The 22,854-nt window shown below is 40.1% G+C and overlaps 1 protein-coding gene across 6 annotated transcripts in view; it reads left to right on the top strand.

Annotated features, from left to right (window-relative positions):
- The window catches only part of PDE4DIP (phosphodiesterase 4D interacting protein), a 245,515-nt gene that overhangs the window by 70,850 nt on the left and 151,811 nt on the right, over window positions 1–22,854 (top strand). For all 6 annotated transcript variants that reach the window (XM_060201987.1, XM_060201988.1, XM_060201991.1 and 3 more), the window contains exon 3: window positions 3,068–3,210. In XM_060201987.1, coding sequence (XP_060057970.1) covers window positions 3,068–3,210 — 143 coding nt within the window. The remainder of the gene's footprint in view (window positions 1–3,067; window positions 3,211–22,854) is intronic.

A 22,854-nucleotide genomic window follows, 5' to 3' on the forward strand; every position in this document is an offset into this window, starting at 1 on the left:
GTCTCCACTGACAAACTGTTGAACTGTTAGCAGTCAATCTCTTCTTAGGCCCCTCTCTCCTCTCTGTCACCAGCCACGCGTGTTTGTACTCACGGGTGATTTACTGGGTTTCTGTGGTCATTCTAGTCCTGTCTTGTTTCGGTCTGGGTGGTCTCCTTTGGTATTCCTAGTTGATCCGGAAGAGGAGAGGAGAGGAGAGAAAGCGATCTGCTGCTCGTAGCTCCGCCTCCGGAAGTCCTTATCATGCTTTTAATAACTGTAATTTCAGATTAAAGTCACTTGTAAAATGATTAATGTAGATTGTGCCACTAAGATGCAATTTTGCCTGTAAAACACCATTAAGGTGGATGTAATGAGTCACCCTCACACATGAGAGGAAGTGAGAAACGCTCATAATAGAGAAATTGCCAAGGAACAAGTGCTGGAGAAGTTACCTTATTAATGTGGTCATAATAATATCATATCCTTACTGCACTGACATGATCCAGTGATCTCCCTAAATTTCAGAACAGAAGTAAGGTTAGCTCTCTTTTGGGGACCATTTTCACAAAAGCTTTTAATTACTTGGAGGTTTTACTTACTTTGCTAAGTCACTAGTTGCCTTTTTTTTTTAATATAGCTTTGAAATTCATGTATATGCAGAAAAGACTTTTTATGTTGAGTGCATTAGTGACTTCAGAGTAATTTAGAATTGTCATTTGTAACTGTGATATTAAAATCTGCCAACTGTGACATCGGGTGGTTGCACACGTAGTTAAGCGTACACATTACCAGGCGCAAGGACCCAGGCTCAAGCTTCCAGTCCCCACCTGCAGGGAGGATGCTTTAGAAATAGTGAAGGTCTGCAGGTGTCTCTCTTTTTCTCTCCCTATTTCCTCTTGTCATCTCAATGTCTCTTTGTCCTGTCAGGTAAAAAAAAAAAATTAAATAAGTAAAGGAAAAAATGGGGCAGTGGATTCTTTGTGTAGGCATCAAGCCCCAGGGACAAACCTGGTGGCAAAACAAACAAACAAACAAACCTGAAAAAATTTCAAGAATCTTCCATACTCATTTTGAGCATCAAGATCCTCCATTTTTGGCACAGAAACTTTGGTGGTTGGTGTAGTAAGTTTTACATGTACACAGGCGCGCACGCACAGAGTTAAATAGTACTCCTAAAATTTTATAACATCATAACCCACTGATAAACCAATAAGAAAAAACCCTCCATTGTGAGAAAAAGATGAAAATGACTAGGAGAATAATGAAAGGAGAATGGGGAAAATGCCTGCTATAGTTTTTAATTTTACTATGTGGAAAATTTATGAAGTATTATTTTTACTTTTACAGTGGAACCCAGCAAAATTAAGAGATTTGGGGGAGGGGAAGTAGATGGGGTTGATCCTCCAACCACCACATGAGAGCAACATAAAAAGGGAAAGCTTCGGAGGTCGGGCCGTAGCATAGCAGGTTAAGTGCACATGGCACCATGCTCAAGGACCAGAGTAAGGATCCTGGTTTGAGACCCCAGATCCCTACCTGCAGGGGGGTCGCTTCACAGGCAGTGAAGCAGGTCTGTAGGTGTTTGTCTTTCTCTCCCACTCTGTCTTCCCCTCCTCTCTTGATTTTTCTCTGTTCTATACAACAGCAACAGCAATGGCAACAATAACAATAATGGCAACATTAAGGGCAACAAAATGGGAAAAATAGCCCCTAGGAGTAGTGGATTCATAGTGCAGGCACCTGGCCCCAGAAATAACACTGGAGGCAATAATAATAATTATAATAATGGAAAGCTTCATGAGCAGTGAAGCAGTGCTGTGCTGTGTCTCTTCCTTTCTTTCTTTCTCTCTTTTCTTCACGTCACTCCCTCTCTTCCCCTTTCTGCTTTCTGTCTCTCACCCTCCAGCCAGAGAGAGAGAGAGACAGAGATATAGAAACTTGTCTAAATTCAGTCAATTAGTAAGTGATCAGAATTAAGACTTAATTTCAAAGATTCTTCTCTTTCTATAATATCCTACTATGTTTTTAATAAATTTTTCTTCCACCTTGTAGACTTTTTCCACATAACTGTGGAAGAAATAGTTCTTGCCTATTTCATTTAGTTCAGATATTTGTATTTGCTCAGAAATAATCAGAATATTAACAAATAGATGACAAGAACAGAAATGCAAAGTTTTCAGGGCTTGGTTTTTGTAACTCATACAATGGCATTTTCTTTATATTATCTTGGTCAAAGCAGGTCTAATCCAGATTTGAAGGGTATAAAAAGACTATACTTCTCTCTCTCTATATATATATATATTTTTTTTGTTGCCCTTGTTGTTGTAGCCTAGTTGTGGTTATTATTATTATTGCCATTGTTGATATTGTTCGTTGTTGGATAGGACAGAGAGAAATGGAGAAAGGAGGGGAAGACAGAGAGGGGGAGAGAAAGATAGACACCTGCAGACCTGCTTCACCGTCTGTGAAGCGACTCCATGCAGGTGGGGAGCCGGGGGGGCTCGAACCGGGATCGTTACAGCGGTCCCTGAGCTTTGTGCCACATGCGCTTAACCCATTGCGCCACCGCCCGACCCCTCTCTATATATTTTTTAAAATATATCATGGAGGAATGAACTCAGGGTCTTGTGCATTTGTGCTACTGCTGAGCAGCCTCCCCAGACTATTATTTTCATCCTTTATTTTTGAGAGAGAGAAAAAAGGAGAGAGGAAAGGGAGAGAGGGGAAGGAGAAAGAGAGACACTATAGTGCCTCTCTGCTCTGCCATTCATGGAGCTTCCCTGTGGTACTGGGATGGGACCCAGGGCCCTTCACATGTGAAGGGGTGACTAACACACTCACTACTGGATAAGCTGTCTCCTGACCCCTAAATCTACTTCTTGTTGGGGGGGGGGGACAGTGATGTCACATTCTCAAGATGCATAGACATAAACTAGAACAGGCTACTTGATGTCCACTGTTTCTATGTAGCCTAGCATTGATCTGTATTTTACAGGAAAACAAATACTGCTGGAATGTGAAAATTTGAAAATTCACAATGCCACTATTATATTTTAAAATGTTGATTATTCTGTTTTACTGGCAGCTTTTCTCAGTGACACTAAAGACCGAGGCCCTCCAGCACAGTCACAGACCTGGAGAATTGGTGAGAAGTTCCCTTGTGGACAAATGAGAGCATTTGAAAAACCCCCTCAGGTACAGACTCAGGCTCTTCGAGATTTTGAAAAGGTAAGTCGGGGGTGGCTAACTATTATACAAACTCTGAGTAACACCATGAACTAATGAACACCATGATGTTTTATAATAGTATGACCTATGGCTTAGTAGAGGCTATGAGCATTCTTGCCAAATTGGTGTCTCTTTATTTATTTAAAACAGAAAGAAATTGAGAGGAGAGGGGGAGTTAGGGTGGGAGAGATACAGAGAGACACCCTCAGCCTTACCTCACCACTCATGAAGCTTTCTCTGCAGGTGGGGACCACAGGCTTGAACCTGGGTCCTTGTGCACTGTAATGTGTGTACTTAATCAGGTGTGCCACTGCCTAGCCCTTAATTGATGTCTCTTTCAAGACCATATGTACCAATAAACATATATGCTATTACCTAGGTGCTGAGCACTGTGGTTTATGAGCAATTGTCTGTACTAATAATTCTGTGTTACCGTTTGTGCCCCTGGCTTACATCTTAGATATCCAGGTAGTTTAAATGGAACTCTGAGAACCGTTAGTTGAGCCTTAGTGGGCCCAGGAGAGCTAATCTAGTCAACTGGCATTATTTTCTCCATTGCTGGCTTGAATAACTCCAAATATCTAGATGCTTGCTTCAGTGATGGCTCATTGCAACCATTGTTTCTTCTTGTTTTCTTCTTTAAGAGAGAGAACACTGCTCAGCTCTGGTTTATGATGGTGTGTATATGTGGATGTGTGTGTGTGTGGGGGTGGGGATTAAACTGGTACTTTGGAGCCTCAGGCATGAAAGTATGTTTTCATAACCATTTTGCTGTCTCCCCTGCCTTCAACCATTTGTTTCTCAATGAGAATCTGGCAGTTACACAAAAACTGATTCAACTCTTGAAGTGCTCCATAATCTTGATACGCTTGTCCTTATATCTGGCTAACAGTCAAATGACTGATAATGCAGTGCCCTCCCTGAGGGCTGGTCCCAGGAAGTCTGTACAACAGGACCTGTCTGCTAGGCCTTATTAGGTCTGGATAGGGTAGCCTGGATTTTTATACTGCTGTGTACTTAAAAAAAAAAAAAAAAAAAGAGCAGCTCTTTGGTGCCCCCTGGAGGTTAGCTAGGGATGAAGTCTCACATGAATACTGTGTATATAAGCTCTGATATATCTGTGAATTTCTTCTGTTTTTTAATTGAATAAAATAATAAGCTTCAATTATTTAAAACAAAGATTTATTAGTAAGATATAGAATTTGTGTGAGAGAAAACTAGAGTGTCGCTCTGTCACATGCAATACCAAGAATCAAAATTAGGACCTTATGCTTCAGAGCCCCTTTATATACTACACTATCTCCTGGGATACTAACATTCAATTTTTGACATAAAATAATAAAATCTTGGGGATGGCAAGGTTAATTACCTGGGACGGTGCCTACTTTGCCACACAAACAACCCAGATTCATGTCTGGGTCCCACAGCACTGGCTGGGGGAAGCATTGGTGCTATGGTGTCTCTCCTTATGTCTCGTATCTCTCTATCTGAAAAAGTCAGCCTGGAGCAGTGAAGTTCTGATAATGACAAAAAAATTAAAAATTCATTTTCATAAATGGTTAATAAATTTATGTTGACACTGGTTTACCATCTTCCCTCAGTTTGTGAATAGGAGTGTCTCCTATATCGTATTCTAGTGGATAAAGTATTTGTTCCACATAACATATGCCTGAGAATTAAACAGTATACTCTTGTGTGGGTTTTTTTCCCTCAGAGTTGTCATAGATACTGCTTTTTTTTTTTTTTAATAATGAAAAAAAGGGTACACAGAGTTTGCTGGAATAGTAAGTGATTTCTGAAGATTAAGCCTCAGGGCCAGTGACACACCCACTAAGTGAACATATCACTATGTGTAAGGACCTGTGTTTGAGCCTCTGACTCCCCACCTGCAGGGGTTCCACTTCATGAGCAGTGAAGCAGGTCTGTAGGAGTCTTTCTCTCTCCCTCTCTGTCTCCCCACCACTCTTATTTTCTCTCTGTCCTGTCAAATAAAAATAGAAAGAAAGAAAAAATAGCCACCTGGAGTGGTGGATTTGTAATGCTGGTACCAAGCCCCAGCAATACCCACCCACACCTTGGAAAAAAAAAAAAAAGATTAAGCCTCTGAAGAGCTGTGTGGTGCTGATGGTGGGAACAAAGCTGTAACATCTTTCTTTCTTTCTTTCTTTCTTTTTTTTTTCCATACACTGTGTCTCTGCAACAACAGAGAAGGAATGATGAGAGAGAGAGAGAGAAAAGAGACAGTTGCAGCACTGCTCCTCCATTTGCAAAGCTTCCCTACCTACAACTAGGCGCTGGGGGTTTGAACCCAGGTCTTCACACATGGTTACATATGGGCTATACCAGGTAAGCCACCACCTGGCCCCCATTCTGTAGACTTTGAAAGATAGTAAGTTCCAGTATCACAAAGCAACTCCACAAGAGCTGGGATCAGCTCTGGCTCTATGTTGTCTCTCCCTCTCTGTCACTCTGTCTGAATGAGAAAGTGGCCCAGGATCAGTGAAATCACACATGTATGAGATCCTGCTGGTTATAAATAAATAAAATCAAAACACAGCAGGGATGGGACACATTCTAATATTCTTAATACCTAAGAAAACCACTAATTTACTAGAAGTTATATTGGGCTGTCAGAATAGACATGACTTATTTTTCTGTTTTTCTACACAAAAATGCATCATGACTTTCCAACAACCCAATATTATTTTTTCTAAAACTAAAAACATTTGTCCAGTAAACTTGGATTAAAGGGAGAAGCCTTACTTGGTCAGCAGAAGGAAACACACTGAAGATTCTTTGTGAGAGAAGAGTCAGTTCCTCCATGCTTGAAGCAGGAGCTTCTTCTTCTTCTAGCGTTTGCCCTTCTTCCGTAGCCAGTCAACAGCTTCAGGTTGAGCCTGATGTAAAGTTTCGAGACCTCCTTTGAATCTGGAGAGGTGGCAGTCGTTGACTATGTGGGTCATAGTCTGTCTGTAGCCGCAGGGGCAGTTTGGGTCGTCTCTGGAGCTGAAGCAGTCAGAAATCCAGTGACCAAAATGAATCTGGCCAAATATTTCAAAAGTTCTCTGTTTCTTTTTCTTACTCTAGATCTATATTTACCATTTCAATTTAGGTAGCACATTGTCTTCCTAAATCCAAGGTGCCAGCATGTCAGCTTTCTCAAAATTCCTATATTTAAATTCTAACTCTTAAAAGTTACAGTTCAGCAGTTCAGTGAGTCTTTGGAAATTGCTTAAGCCATGAGGGTAGAGCGCAAATGAATGTAACTAGCATCTGTAAAGACTTATGGAGGCTTGGGGACTGGGCAGTGGCACGCCTGGTTAAGGACACACATTATGATGCACAAGGGTCTGGGTTTAAGCACCTATTCCCTATATCCAGAGGGGAGCTTCATGAGTAGTGAAGCAGTGCTGCAGGTGTCTCTCTTCCTCTCTCTATCCCTCTTCTCTCTCAATTTCTCTCTATCCTATCAAATAAAATAAAGTAAAAAAAAAAAGGGGGTTATGGGAGATCCGAGGCTGGGGAGTGTGCACACATTATCATAAGCAAGGACCCAGGTTCAATGCCCTGCTCCCCACATACCAGGGGAAAACTTCACAAGCAGTGAAGTATTGCTGCAGGTGTCTCTCTGTCTCTTTACATCTCTGTCTCCCTCTCCCCATTCAATTCCTCTCTGTCTTATCTAATTTAAAAAAAAAGGGGGGTGGTGGTGGTGGTGTACCTGGTTGAGTGTACATGTTACTACCATGTGCAAGACCCAGGCTGAAGCCCCTGGTCCCTACCTGCAGGGAAGAAGCTTCATGAGTGGTGAAGCAGGGATGAAGATTTCTCTCTTTCTCCCTCTCTGCCTTCCCCTTCCATCTCAGTTTCTCTCTACCTCTACTGAATAAAGAAATAAATCTTAATTTAAAAAAGAAAAAAGAACCACTGGGAGTGGTAGATGCTTTGTTCAGGCATTGAACCCCAGAGCTATGCTGGTGGTAAATAATAAATAGACTTATAGAGATTCCAGTGAAGGTATAGATAGCATAATGATTATGCCAAAAGACCCTCCTGAGTAAATTTCTATTGTTTGTAAATTACCCAATCTGTGACATTTGGTTATAGCCACAAAGGACTAAGAGAAGAAGAAAAGGAAAGAGATTTAGAACAAGAAAATAAGTATTAAAGGTAGGGAGTTGGGCAGTAACGCAGCGGGTTAAGTGCAAAGTGCAAGGACAGGTGTAAGGATCCTGGTTCGAGCCGGCTCCCCACCTGCAGGGGAGTCACTTCACAAGTGGTGAAACAGGTCTGCAGGTGTCTATCTTTCTCTCCCTCTCTCTGTCTCCCCCTCCTCTTGATTTCTCTCTGTCCTATCCAACAACAACATCAATAATAACTACAACAATAAAACAACAAGGGCAACAAAAGGGAATAAATAAATATTTTAAAAAATAAGTATTAAAGGTACTAAATCAGTAAAAGTAATTGATAAATGTTTCTGAAATAATAATTGATATTTTAGCTGATGCAAGAAATTCTTGGGGGAAGGAGAGATTTTCTGCTTAAAGCATCTGAAATAACAGACTGAAAATGTAAATATTGGCACATTATGGAAAATATATAATTGGTCAGTTAGCCAGTAAAAGCGAGTCAACATTTACTTTCTGGGTGCAAGAAGAACAAAGAAAATAAACATTTGAAGGCACAGTTTTTCTTCTTTTTCATTCCCCTCCCCCCATGCAATTGTGTGAATTCCAGTGAAGAAGCATGGGTAGGCAGGGGCAGAGGTAGATAGCATAATGGTTATGCAAAGAGACTCTCACACCCTGAGGCTTCAAAGTCCCAGATTCAAACCGGGCACCACCATGAGCCAGAGCTGAGCAGTGCTCTGGTGTAAAAAAAAAAAAAATGATGAGCAGAGGGAAGTGTAAATTACGTTGTTATTCCAGAGTGCCTCTATCAAACACAGGTCAATGGGCATTGCTTTCCAGCAATAAAATATTTTTTAGTATATATTCTTCACTTGTATTTTCTGAATGAGTGAGTGAGTGATTTGATTATTTCAAGCCCGTTCAGCTTTGCTATAAAAGATTCTTCCCCTCCAGGACATCACTAATGGAACAATCACTGTTTTGTCCAGATCAGGAGACCTGAACAGTGTTTCTCATAGTCTGCCTTACTCTGTCTCTATCAATCTCCACAAAAAGCATTACTGTTGCTATTTTTCAAGAGAAGGCAGTAGGACCCATAGAAATTGTGACTCCCCACGCACCCAGAAGTAAAGGTTATATAACCTGACAGGTTATTAACTTAGAATGATTTTTATATATGAATGGTTGTGGTCCTGGGTTGAGAAAAAAATTCCTTATTTTCTTTCTTGCTGATCACAATGCCCCCAACTACCAGCCCCTCAGGGGTGAGTTAGACTAAAACAGCATATACCCAATAGTTGGCAAATGAGAAGAGAATGGCTCAAAGAGTAACAAAGGAACAGACTCAGTGTTTTATAATGTGGACTGAAAATACTCATCATTTTGGTGACCTGAAAAACTGAGTACTTTCTGGGGAGCTCAGCTGGTGTGAGTTTGGTGATAATGAACATGCTGATTGATATGGGGCTGGGATCATTAGCCCTTCTGTTTAGATGGGCAGAGAGCAATTCTGTTTTCCCCATGTAAACTGTTATTCCACTTTTGTTTCCCATCATTCTCTATCACATAATTTCCTTCTATGAATTCTGCTCACAGTTCAAAGCTGCTTTATATTTCTGAGTGTTTATTCAGTTCTTCCCTCTGTCTTACTATTTCCTGTCCTTACTATTTTACTTTTTTTTTTTTTTTTTTTACCAATTTAAAGTCCAATCAACCTTCAAGGTTTAGCTCTAGTACCTTTTGAAAAAGAAAAATAAGGATGTTTTCTGTGATTCTCAAAGTTTCAAAGTATATACTCAGACTCTAAGCTCTTCAGGGCAACAAAACACCTTTTCTGTCTTTTTTTTAAATAAATATTTATTTTATTTATTCCCTTTTGTTGCCCTTGTTTTATTGTTGTTGTTATTGATGTCGTCATTGCTGGATAGGACAAAGAGAAATGGAGAGAGGAGGGGAAGACAGAGAGGGGGAGAGAAAGACTTGCTTCAGCACCTGTGAAGCGAGTCCCCTGCATGGGCGGGGGATGGAACTGGGTTCCTTACGCAGTTTCTTGCACTTTGCGCTTAACCCCGGGGCTGTGCTAGTGCCTGACTCCCTTTTCTGTCTTCTAAACTGTAGCATAATGCTAATAGATAGTGTTCATTAAATGTTCGTCAACTATGCAAACTTGGTGGGAAATATTGCAAAGTATTCTGTTGATTTGTGTTTCTCCTGGCCTCTTCTCAGTAGCCACTGAATGTATTCACAGTAAGCTGAATGGTCTTAAGGAGAGTAATGGGTGTGTTAATTGGCTAATTAGCATGGGAAACTGAGAAGTCAAGAGAAGTACATTTTTATTTTATTTTATTTTATTTTATTTTATTTTATTTTATTTTATTTTATTATTTAAGAAGGAGACATTAACAAAACCATAGAATAAGAGGGGTACAATTCCGCACAATTCCCATAATCCGATCTCCATATCCCATCCCCTCCCCTGATAGCCTTCCCATTCTCTATCTCTCTGGGAGTATGGATCCAGGGTCGTTGTGGGTTGCAGAGGGTGGAAGGTCTGGCTTCTGTAATTGCTTCCCTGCTGAACATGGGCGTTGACTGGTCAGTCATACTCCCAGTCTGCCTCTGTCTTTCCCTAGTAGGGTGGGTCTCTGGGGAAGCGGAGCTCCAGTACACATTGATGGGGAAGTCTGGTCAACATCTTGTTGGCATCCGGAACCTGGGAGAAGTACATTTATTTTAACAAGAAAGGAAATATTCTACCTAAATTGGGATGGTAATAAGTAAAGATAAGAGAAAGAAGCAGAAATACTTTGTGAAGTATTTGACAAATTTCCTTTAGCAGGGGTAGTTAGCATAATGGTTATGCAAAGAGACTCTTGTTCCTGAGGCTCCAAAGTTCCAGGTTCAATTCCCTGCATCACCATGAGCCAGAGCTAAGCAGTGTTCTGGTTAGGAATATATATATATATAGTTTCTGCAATATTTCCAGTTTAGCCATGAACTACAAAACTACAAGCTCAGAATAATGGGGAATCAGGGAATCAGAGGTTACACAGGCTCTTGTGCTAAATATATATATATATACATACCGTGGATGAGGTAAACTTGATTTTACTGGAGATTTTTTTTTTTCAAAAATGGGAGATACTTTCTGCCCAGTCCAACTTTCTAGCCCTTTTCTCTACTCTGACACAATCTTCTCAGACAGTATTTTTGCCCAACTCTATATTAGCTATCAAACTCAAGCAAAAACTACAATAGTCATGGACCCCTAAGAACATTCCTAGATTGGACTTCCTAGCTTCTTCCTACCCTTCTTCTTCTAGCGTTTGCCCTTCTTCCGTAGCCAGTCAACAGCGTCAGGTTGAGATCCCTATTCTCATCTGCTCTACTTCTACTTTTTTGTTTCTTGCTCATTAATCATTTTGTCCTGCTTTGTGTCTTGCCGCCCTGCAGCCACCGGTTCAAACGCTATCATGATTTCATCCAGTCTTCCCTGGGCACACAACCTCACCAACCTGTCTTAGAACCTCACCACTTCAGAGCCATACCCCACTAGGGAAAGATAGAAATAGACTGGGGGTATAGATTGACCTGCCAACACCCATGTCCAACAGAGAAACAATTACAGAAGCCAGAACTCCCACCTTCTGCACCCCCAAAATAATTTTGATCCATACTCCCAGTGGGGGAGAAATGATAGCAGGAAGATAACCAGAGGGCTCTGAATTTCAGCTCCATCAGGACGCAGAGAGAGAGGAAGAAAAGAGAAGGGACATTTAGATGTAATAATAGGTATATGTGTAACTTAGAATGTAAGAGAAGATGGGACCCCTCACCTAAAAAAGTCAAATATATACAAATATAGACAGATGGTTGTAGAAATAATAGTTGACCCATATCTGCAACCAACCTTACAATAAGGGATTGGGGATCTAGAACTCTGATAAAGGGAATGGTGTGGAGTTGTACCTCTGTTATCTTGTAATTTTTGTTTTTTGAAAATATTTTTATTTATGTATTGTTGGATACAGTCAGAAATTGTGGGGGAGGGGAGATGGAGCAGAAAAGAGACTGAGAGACACCTACAGCCCTGTTTCACCACTCATGAAGCTTCCCACTGCAGTTGGGGACCAGGGGCTTGAACCTGCATCCTTGTGCACTATAATGTGTGCACTTAACCAGATGCACCACTGCCTGGTCCCTTACCTTGCAATTTTGTAAATCTGTATTAAATCACTAATTAAAAAAAAAACATAACCATTATGCTATCTCCCCAGCCCAGAAAATAAATATTTTTATTAAAGACCAGGCTAGGGTGGGGGAGATAGCATAACAGTTATGCAAAAAGATTTTCATGGGGCCAAGCAGAGGCACACTTGATTAAGCGTACACATTACAATGTGTAAGGACCTAGGTTCAAGCCTCTTATTCCATACCTGCAGGGGCAAAGCTTCACAAGTGGTGAAGTAGGGCTTCAGGTGTCTCTTTCCCTCACCACTTCCTCTTTCCTTTTCAATTTCTATCTCTATCCAGTAATAAGTAAATAAATAATAATAATAATAAAAGACTTTCATGTCTGAGGCTCCGAAGTCATAGGTTCAACCCCCCTCACCAGCATAGAATAAAACAGTGCCCTGCTAAAACTAAAATAAATAAATATTTAAAAAGGAACAATAAACTTTATGTTTGGATGTTATGGAAAAAATAAAGGAAGAAGAAGATTGCAGTAGCAACAAAAATAACGTTAGTTGCTGAATGTTCGTTATAACCAAGGTACTATTTTAGAACCTAACATAACTTTAGATATTTTTATTTTATTTTATTTTTTAATTGATTTTCCCTTTTGTTGCCCTTGTTGTTTTATTGTTGTTGTTGTTGTTGTTGCTGATGTTGATGTCATCATTGTTGGACAGCACAGAAAGAAATAGAGAGAGAAGGGGAAGAGTGACACCTGCAGACCTGCTTCACCGCCTGTGAAGCGACTCCCCTACAGGTGGGGAGCCAGGGCTCGAACTGGGATTCTTACACTTCTTACGCTGGTCCTTGCACTTCACGCCATATGTGCTTAACCCACTGCGCCCGATCCCCTGTTTTAGATATTTTAAGGTTCATTCTCCTAACTTATAATAATAAGATAGTTATTACTCTCACATCTATTAGACCAGCAAAGAAACCAAGACTCAAATAAGTTGACCAACATTATATAGTGGCAGAGCCAAGAGAACTCCAGTGATTTCAAGGTTCTTATAGGGATGAAAGGACCATTCAGAGGAGAGACTTCATGGATGGAATGTTTGCAGTGGTGGCTTGTGACTGTAAAGTCTACAGTTGGGTCTCTGATGCCCTCAGTCCTTCACACATTTTCTAATAATGCTGCCTTTAACATGAAAATGCCAGCAAAACCAGTTGTGATATTTGTGTAATTATAGACTGAAGCCAGCTCTCCTTGGCAGCTTGAATCAACCACAGTGAGTCAGCCTATTTAGCCTCATTCACCCTGGAAAATTTTTCCATTTGGATCTTGAAGTCTAGGGGACTTGGAGAGGGCCAGGGCCAGGGCCAGGAAAGAAAGCCCTAAAGAGGACATTGCTATCATTATGAAGACCCACCTTTATGAAACAACCCTGAAAATTCTGGAAAAACATGGTCATTACCAACACAGTCTACATTTCTGGCCCTATCATGTCACTGTTGCCTTTATATCCAGAAGTTTCACTGCTTCTTACAGCCTTGGAAAATTTATGCTACCAGTAAAATGTCCTTTCACTTAAAAAAAATGCCATTTTTTACTCCCCAGACCCCAGCACCCTATGCATACTGCTTTTTGTTTTTCCTGGTGTCCTGAGACTTTCAATAAGTTACTAGATAGGAAAAGAGGAGAGGGGATCCTAAGTTTTGATCAGTCATGAACACAAAATTTTCTTCTCATTTTACTTTACTTTATTTACCTGTTGCCTGCTATGAAATAAGTTTTATGGGTTTAACACTGTTTTACAATATTATAAAATTTTGAGAGTCTAATTTCACCCCATAGATGTATGTATAAGACTCATCACATCCACCACCAAAGCACCAGTGCCATGATACCAAGAGGACCCCTTTATGTTTATTTCTTTATAGCAGTTTCTAATACTTCGTTTACTTTATTGTATAGAGACAGAGAGAAACTGAGAGGGGAGAGGGAGCACTGTACCTGCAGCACTGTTTTACAACTCAGAAACCTTTCCCCCTGCAGGTGGGGACTGGGGGCTTGAACCCAGGTCCTTGCACACATGCGTGCTTATCTGGGCACACCACCGCCTGGCCCCTGTTTACATATTATTATCATTTCTTAATTTGATAGGATAGAGAAAAATTGAGAAGGGAAGGGGAGGGAGAGATACCTACAGCACTGCTTTACTGCTCACGAAGCTCCCCCCCCCAGTGGGGACTGAAGGCGTGAACCAGTATCCCTGTCTATGGTAACATGTATGCTCAATCAGGTATGCCACTACTCAGCCCTGTGAGGGCCTCTTTATATATACCCCCTGCTTTCCCTTCCCATTTTCTTCCCCAATAGCCACCATAGTTGTCAAAGAGTTTAACAGTCAGTTTAGATATGATTTTTCCAAGTTATTTCATTTTCATTTAATTACCCATGAAATATCCTGGAGGCAGCAAAGAGCAGAGGACATAATATGTTCAGAAATAGGTGAAGTTGTTTTGTTTTGTCTTTGTACTAAAGTACTTCTCGGCTCTGGCTTATGGTGGTGTGGGGGATTGAATCTGGGACTTTGGAGCCTCAGGCATAATAGATAAAGGGTTTTTTTGTTTTGTTTTTTATATTTTTTTAATATTTATTTATTTTCCCTTTTGTTACCCCCTTTATTATTGTTGTAGTTATTATTGTTATTGATGCTGTCGTTGGATAGGACAAAGAGAAATGAAGAAGACAAAGAGGGGGAGAGAAAGATAGGCACCTGCTGACCTGCTTCACTGTCTGTGAAGCGACTCCCCTGCAGGTGGGGAGCTGGGGGCTTGAACTCGGATCTTTACACCCGTCCTTGCGCTTCACACTATGTGCGCTTAACCCACTGCGCTACGGGCCGACTCCAATAGGTCAAGTTTTATCATGACTGGAGCACTGAGTTTTTGTTGGTTTGTTTTTGTGGGGGAGGAACATAGAGGGTTTGGGGCCTCACATATGCACTTTCATGACTCTTGGACTGACTTTTTCCTTTGACAGTGAAAGAGAGAGAGAGGGAGAGACATCACAACTCTACAACTCCCCACCCCGAGTTTCCATCCCTGGTCATGTGCACAGCAAGTCATTCCTTCCAAACCCAGGAGTGCTAGGATATTGATAGAGAGCTAAATTGGCTTTTATTCCCTCCTTCAAACCCTGCACCCTGATCAACAATATTACAGATATGGTGTTGGGAAAGAGAGCATAATGGTGGTATAGACAACGTTCATGCTTGAGGCTCCAAAGGCCCAGGTTCAATTCCTCATACCACTATAAGCCCAAGCTGAGTAGTATAGTACTATGGTAAAAATACATAGCTAAATAACTAAATAACTAACTAAATAAATTATGGCATCACTGTTAAGACCTATCTGCTATCCCCAGAAAAAGCCTCAATTACGCCTTTGAAATTACCATCTTTCCTAGAGAATGATGAAGGATTATTGACAGTTGAAAAAAATAGATGAGGCCATAAACTGATATGCCCTCCTCCCCCAGATACTAGAAGCTGGGCAAGTAAACTCTCTGGATCGAACCAGTTGTAGACAAACATCAAGTCTTGTTGAAGACTGACAGAGCTTGGAGCCTGGGTGCCCTTGAGAAGTCCCTGCATCTGTGCACTCGGCAGTCACTTTGGTTTGTAGCTTACTTAATCGTCTCTGTTCGCACTATTTCTAGCCAGTCCAATTATTTTTGGTGACCAGGGAAGCTGTTAACTTGTTTTGTTTTGATTTTTATATAGTTCACAGTGCTCTAATGTGATGATGACGACAACCTTGTTATTCCAGGGTTGAGAGTAGTGGGTGTGTGTAGCTGTGGTGGGGAAGTCAGCAGATGATGGTGCTTCCCAAGATAGGATTTATTTATTGACCTGAGAAGAGACCTCTGTTGTTAGCTGTCTTGTCATCATGATGACTAGTTATTTCTCTTTTTTATGTGTAAGAACATTTACTGTGAAATTACAATTGAAGAGAAGCAAAAACAACTTGATTACAAACTAAGAGAAAGGTTAAAATGCAACTACATAACAGAATGGCACATAGACATTTAAAGTCTTGTTTCTGGAGACATTTATTTTCATTTAATTTTGTTGTTGTTATTTCAAGACAAGACTTTACAGAGCACAGTGTCAATGTTTCTGAGTTTTAGTGGAGAAAATACAGTGATATTAGTATTTCAGCAGTTGAAGACTCTGCAACTTCAGAAATTATGTTGAAATTTCAGAAATAGGATATAAAATGAAACATTTGTTTATTGTGCAATATAAATGAAAAAGGTCTTTGTGGAATGCTTGGTTTGCTCTTTGCAGTAGGCATCAGCAGTTGGTTTCTGGAACACTGTGAATATATGAAAAATCAGTGAGTGAAAGACCAAACTGATTTAGTTGGTTGAGAGTTTCCCTGTTAGGATGGTTTACAAACTTACACATGTTCCTTAGGATAGCCAAATGAGCACTTTCAGGTTGCAAAAGGTAGAGCAGATCAAGCACTTTCCTTCTGTTTTATCTAAGGATAGTAACATAAGTTTAGCTTGATTAAAAGGAACACAGTAATCCATGAAGTTCCAGTATCAGGGACTGACCACTTAACATATACTTCATCTGGACTTTATGTTAGGACCCCATAATCTATGTTGGATTAGTATACAAAACATTAAAAATAATCACTTCTAAAATATGTATTTTTTAGGTTTTTAATTAATTAATTTATTTATTATGTGAAAGAGGGGAAGAAAGAGGGGGAAAAAATCAGAGCATCACTCTGGCATATGTAATGCCAGGATCTGAACTTGGGACCTCATGTTTGAGAGTCCAACACTTAATCCACTGCACCACCTTCTGGGTTGCTAAACCATTATCATTTTAGCTGAATTGAGTGAAACTTTAACTGAATCTTTATAGTAAAAGAAATCCTTTGTAAAAAGCAAAACACTAAAAAATTACTTCTCCCTGCTTGGGTTTCTTTTTTTAAAATAATAGTTTCAGTGAAGAATGATAATTACTATAAAATCCATCCCTTTAAAGTATGCCATTCCATAAATTTAATTTATTTACTGTGTTGTATAGCAACTACTATTATCTAGCTCCAGAATATGTTTATCACCACACCCAAAAGTCACAGCCATAAGTAGTCACTTAATGTTTTCCCTATTTCCAGACCTTAGTAAATACCTTTTTTTCTCTCTATGGATTTACCTATTCGGAGTATCTTATATAAATGGAATCATATGAGTGACTTTTTGTGTCTTTCTTCTTTCACATTAAAGCAATATTTTCAAAGTCCATGCATGTTGTAATATTTATTTATAATTCTTCTCATTTTAAAATTAATACTCCATTTGATAAATATACTAAATTCAATATATCCATCCACCAATTGATGGAGACTTGGGACTGTTTCTGCTTATGGACTATTGTTAATTTGCTTTTTTCTGTATTTCCTTCTTAGGGGATTAGTGTTTTACAGTTGACAATAATACAATAGTTTGTACATGCATAACATTTCTTAGTTTTCCACACAACAATACAATCCCCACTATGTCCTCTGCCATCCTTTTCCAGGACCTGAACTCTCCCCCGCTCCTATCCCAGAGTCTTCTACTTTTGGTCCAATACACCAATGTTATGAGCATTCTTATGAACATTCCTACACAAGATTTTGTGTGTGAACTTTTGCTTTCAAATTTCTTTGATGAATAACTAAGAGTAAAATCACTGGGACATATGGTAACTCTCTTTAACTGAAGGAGAACCAGTATTTGTGTATTCATCTTGAAAACTGAGGAAACAATATTTTATAGGTTAAACTAATCAGCTTCTGCAGAGTTGTGATGAGATTTATTTGTAGTGAAGAATATGTTTTTCCCTATCAGGGTTTTATATGGGGCTTTGTGCCTGCATATTTCCACTGCTTCTGATGATTTTTTTAGAGAGAGAGAGAGAAAGGAAGAGAGAGAAAAGGAGAGATACTACAACACTGATCCACTCTCCACTGTTTGTGAAGTTTCCCCTTTGGATGGCTTTCCTGTGTGCTGGCCAGGACTCAGACATGGGTGTGCATGGTCAAGTGTGCACTCTGTTGGGTCGTTCTATCTACCAGCCCCCAGTAAAGAAAATCTTTTGGAGGCTGGGAGGTAGTACATCCAGTGAATCAGTACATCACAGTACACAAGGACTGTTCAAGCCCCCTGCCTGCAGAGGGGAAGCTTCACAAGTGTTTAAACAGTGCTGCAGGCATCTCTTTATCTCTCTCTTCCCCTTCCCGCTCAATTTCTCTCTGTCTCTACCCAAAAGAAATAAATAAGTAAATAAAATATTTTTAAAAGAAAGTCTTTTGAAAAGATGCATGGCCCTACTCTGAGTAGACGTGAAAGTACCTAATTAATTACTGGGAACTCCAGGACCACAGAGGCCACCTAGTGTGATGATTAAGGCTCTGACACGTATTCAGTATGGGTTAGACTATTGGGACCTCTAATCTGTGTTCCTCCACTTTGTAGATGAGCAAGTCAGTGTATTTCACTTTTCTAGACAACAAGAGGATAAAGATACCGTATGTGCTTGCTTCACAGACTTCAGTGAAGATAAAATGAAAGAATACACATGGTTCTCTGTGCAAATGGGAAATTCTTGTAGGCAACTGATTGTTGAGAAAATGGTGTAATTATATCCAGTTAGTTTTGTAATTCAAATTCAAGTAGCTCAAAATGTCCAGGAGTTAAACCTGTGTATTCCGACATCCTTTCACTTTTCCTGGTGACAGAATAAGTCAAACTATACTAGTATTACAAACAAACTAGTAATTAGTATTGCTTAAAATACTGTTCTTGAAGCCAGGGGATAGCTCACATGGTAGAGTGAACACTTTATCATGTGCAAGGACTCTGGTTTGATCCCCAAGGCACCATATGGGAGAACCATGCAAAAGTGAGGCTTCTCAAATGGTGAGCAGTGCTTTGGAGCTTCTGTTCTCTTTCTCTGGATTAAAAAAAAATTCTGCCAGGAACAGTACAATCTCATGTGTAAGGAGTGAGGTGGGAGGTAGGGAATGACTGACAGGTGAGAAAAAAGCCCACTGGGAACAGACATGAAGCCCTGATAAAGCAACAGAGGAAAAAAATTTAAATAAAAAATGATTACTCTTTTGTCTCCCATATTAAGAATATTTTATTTTGGTGAAATAGAAAAATATCAATAATCACAGAGCTTAGTATCTAAGTTGAATTAGTTTTACTGGATTTGAAAAGAACAGGTCAATTAAGATCATTAATCATTTTCAGTGAAGTGGAACTTCATTTTTAGGAGAGACTAGTAAAATATATGTTTTAAAATATCTCTGTTATAAGTATTATCTGGGAGATCTGGATCTGATTAAGCAAATGTGAAACTGAGGTTCTTTTTAAAGGCTACCCTGACAGTTGGCGTGTTAATGGGGCATGACACACAACAGCTGGGTTGTTATCCTCCTACTATTGTTGGCATTGATTCCTCATTAAAGTCTGACTTCCAGCCTGGGCTAATACATTAAGAAGCAGTGGGAAGAAGAAATTAAGGAGAGAACTGAGGACAGTCATTCATGTTTGGAAAAGCATTTTGCAAGAAGGGCTGGATTTTTTAATGTACTGTGTAAAAAACAGAGGTGTGTGTGTGTGTGTGTGTGTGTGTGTGTGTGTGTGTGTAAGAACAAAGATAAAAGCACTGTTCCTTGCTAAAGAAACTGCAGTGCTTATTTCTGAGCAATACAGATTTTATTAAAACACAGGACTGAACTTGAGCTCAGGAGCTCCTGATTTCATAGGGTTTGTGAACTATGTAGTGTGTGTGTGTGTGTGTGTGTGTGTGTGTGTAAGAACAAAGATAAAAGCACTGTTCCTTGCTAAAGAAACTGCAGTGCTTATTTCTGAGCAATACAGATTTTATTAAAACACAGGACTGAACTTGAGCTCAGGAGCTCCTGATTTCATAGGGTTTGTGAACTATGTAGTGTGTGTGTGTGTGTGTGTGTGTGTGTGTGTGTGTGTGTGTAAGAACAAAGATAAAAGCACTGTTCCTTGCTAAAGAAACTGCAGTGCTTATTTCTGAGCAATACAGATTTTATTAAAACACAGGACTGAACTTGAGCTCAGGAGCTCCTGATTTCATAGGGTTTGTGAACTATGTAGTGTGTGTGTGTGTGTGTGTGTGTGTGTGTGTGTGTGTGTGTAAACTACAAAAAATGGCAATAGAAACAAAATGTAAGGACTTTGATGGAAGGTGTGGTGACTTACAATCACCATGGATGGCTATGAAATTATACCCCTAAAACCTTGTAATTTTGTAAAACTTGGTTAAATCACTAATGGAAAAAAAAGAAGAGAAAATAAGCAATAAGTAAAGCAGCCTCACTAGTGAGCAGTTCCTGGCCTTTCCCCATTGCCTTTAACCAAACTTAGATCCTGATCTGCTAAGGAACAAATGCAGGCTGCTCACTCTGACTTTCAAGAGCTCCCTAAAGCACTGCTTCAGGTTCCATCATCTGTGTTTCCCCTGCACTAGCCAGTATGCGCCCGGGCCCTCTGCACCATCGCTAATGCTCTCTACATGCCCAGAATACCTTGTATTCTTCTACCAGTCCAGCTGAACTTGGGTCAAACTTTAGAGAGGGGTGGGGGTAGATAGCATAATGCAAAGAGACTCTCATGCCTGAGGCTCCAAAGCCCCAGGTTCAATGCCCTGAACCACCATAAGCCAGAGCTGAGTAGGGCTCTGGTTAAAAAAAAACACAAAAACTTTAGAGAGAACCAAACTGCCAGTTCTCTGAGGAAACTTCTCTACCAGCTTCTCTCTCCTTTTTTTTTAAAATTAATTAATTATTTATTTATTTTCCTGGGTTATTGCTGGGGCTCCGTGCTTGTACTACAAATCCACTATTCCTGGAGGCCATTTCTTCCATTTTGTTGCATTTGTTGTTACTGTTATCACTGTTAGTGTTGCCAGATAGGACAGAGAGAAATGGAGAGAGGAGGGGAAGACAGAGAGGGGAAGAGAAAGACAGACACCTGCAGACCTGCTTCACTGCTTGTGAAGTGACCCCCTTCCCCCATAGGTGGGGAGCCTGGGGCTTGAATTGGGATCCTTAGGCAGGTCCTTGAGCTTTGTGCCACATGCGCTTAACCTGCTGCGCTGCCACCTGACTCCCCGCCCCTCAGCTCCTCTTTTCTAATTCTTACAGCTTTTTCTCTTTGTAAAGTTCTTATTATCTCTGGCCATAATTAAAAAAAAATTATTAGCGTTTTAATAATGATAAACAAGACCGTAAGATAACAGGGATGCAATTCTATACAGTTCCCACCAGCAGGGTTCTGTGGTCCCATCCCTTTCATGGGAAGCTTTCTTATTCTTTATTCCTCTCTGAGAGTATGGACCAAAATTCTTTATGGGGTGCAGAAGGTGAAAGGTCTGGCTTCTGTAATTGCTTCTCTGCTCAACATGGACATTCACAGGTCGATCCATACCCCCAGCCTGTTTCTGTCTTTCCCTGGTAGGGTAGGGCTCTGGAGAGGTGGGGTTCCAGGGAAGTCAGTTTGTAGTTTTGGTAGCCTCTGCAAATTGGTGGCTGAAAGGCGGTAAGATATAAAGCAGGGAAAATAACTTAATAAACAGGAACCCAAAGGTAGGAACAGAGCAGATGAAACTAGGGGTCTTCATGTGGGAAGAAGCCAGGAAGTCTATTTTAGGTGTGTCTCATGTGGCCCATGACTTTAATAATTTTTGTCTGAGCCCAATAGCTAACATGCATGTGGGCTAGAAGTATTGTTTGGGAAGATGGTGTCAGAGTTGAGAATAGCACTAGAAAGCTGGCTTAGGGGAGAGAGTGGCTCCCCAAAATGAGAAAAGTATATAAATACCATTAACAGTTAACCCCATAGATCTGACCTAGGGCCCATGTCTATTCATATTTAGCACAGGAGCCTGTGTAAGCTCTGAGTCCCTGTCAGTCCATAGTCATAGCTAGGAAGATTCTAGGCTGTGCTCATTTCAGGACTAGTCTTCCTCAAGTGGCATAGTAGGTTGACCCAGCCTCCCTTCAAAGAGTGGGTCAGTTTGCTCTATAGTGAGGGCAAGCAAGGTCCTGTAGAGGCCCACAAGAGGGCTTGTGGTTAGGTTCCTGATGGAAGTAACCAATGATGATGGAGAGAAGGATCTATTAGAGGTCTAGGCCCATCATATCTTTGTGGGAATCCAAGGATTCCCTGACTAAAGCCCCAGATGATGGGATAGTTTGGCCATAATTTGTCACATGTGATTCCTCATTAGTTCAGAACTCTTATGCAAAATTCAGGCTCTGTATTGTATATGAAAATTAGTATAGCATGTATTGTACCAAAGTAGAAGACACTAGGGTGGGGGGTGGGGTTCAGGTCCTGGAACATGATGGCAGAAGAGGACTTAGAGGGGTTTGAATTGTTATGTGGAAAACTGAGAAATGTTATACATGTACAAACTATGGTATCTTTTAAAAAAAAATTTATCCCCTTTTTAAAAAGTTTTCTTTATTGGGGGATTAATGGTTTATAGTCGATGTTAAATGCAATCAAACTATTGTATCTTAGTATTGACTGTAAACCATTAATCCCCCATTAAAGAGAAAAATAAAATTAGTGTATCAGAAAAGTTCATTTGTAATAGAATACATCTGAAACCAATGTAATGTTATGACCTACATTAATTCAACAAAAATGTTTAAAATGAACAAACAAAAAACATTGGCCCAAATCTTATGTTATATATATGGGAAACCAGGAAGGTCTAGTCCCTTATGAAAAAACAATGTGTGAATAATTAGTTTTACTATAAAGAAACTTTTTATAAAAAGAAATGTAGATATGTTCTCCATCCTAAACTATTTGTGTAAAGTTGTATACAGGCTAAATCCTATTAATATTAAATACAGTGAAGTCAAAGCCTACAGGTTATTCATCTATTCTGTTTTCAACAGAGAATTAGGACTGGGAAGATACTATAGTGATTATGCAAAAGGACTTTCATACCTGAGGCTCTAAAGGTCCCTGTTTCATCTCCAGCTTCATCATAAACCAGAGCTGAGTAGTGCTCTGGTAAACAGACAAACAACAAATAATTATTTGATAGCATCAAAGAGCTATGTGTGGGACCCAGATTTGAACCCTAGTACCACTTGGGAGTTCCACAGCACCAGGGAAAGCTCTGGTGCCATGGTGTGTATGTGTCTCTATCTGGATGAAAAAAGTTGACCCAGGAGCAATGAAATCATGCATATATGAAGCCTA

This window comes from Erinaceus europaeus, chromosome 11 (genome assembly GCF_950295315.1).
Source record: "Erinaceus europaeus chromosome 11, mEriEur2.1, whole genome shotgun sequence".
NCBI classification, from domain to species: Eukaryota; Metazoa; Chordata; class Mammalia; order Eulipotyphla; family Erinaceidae; genus Erinaceus; species Erinaceus europaeus.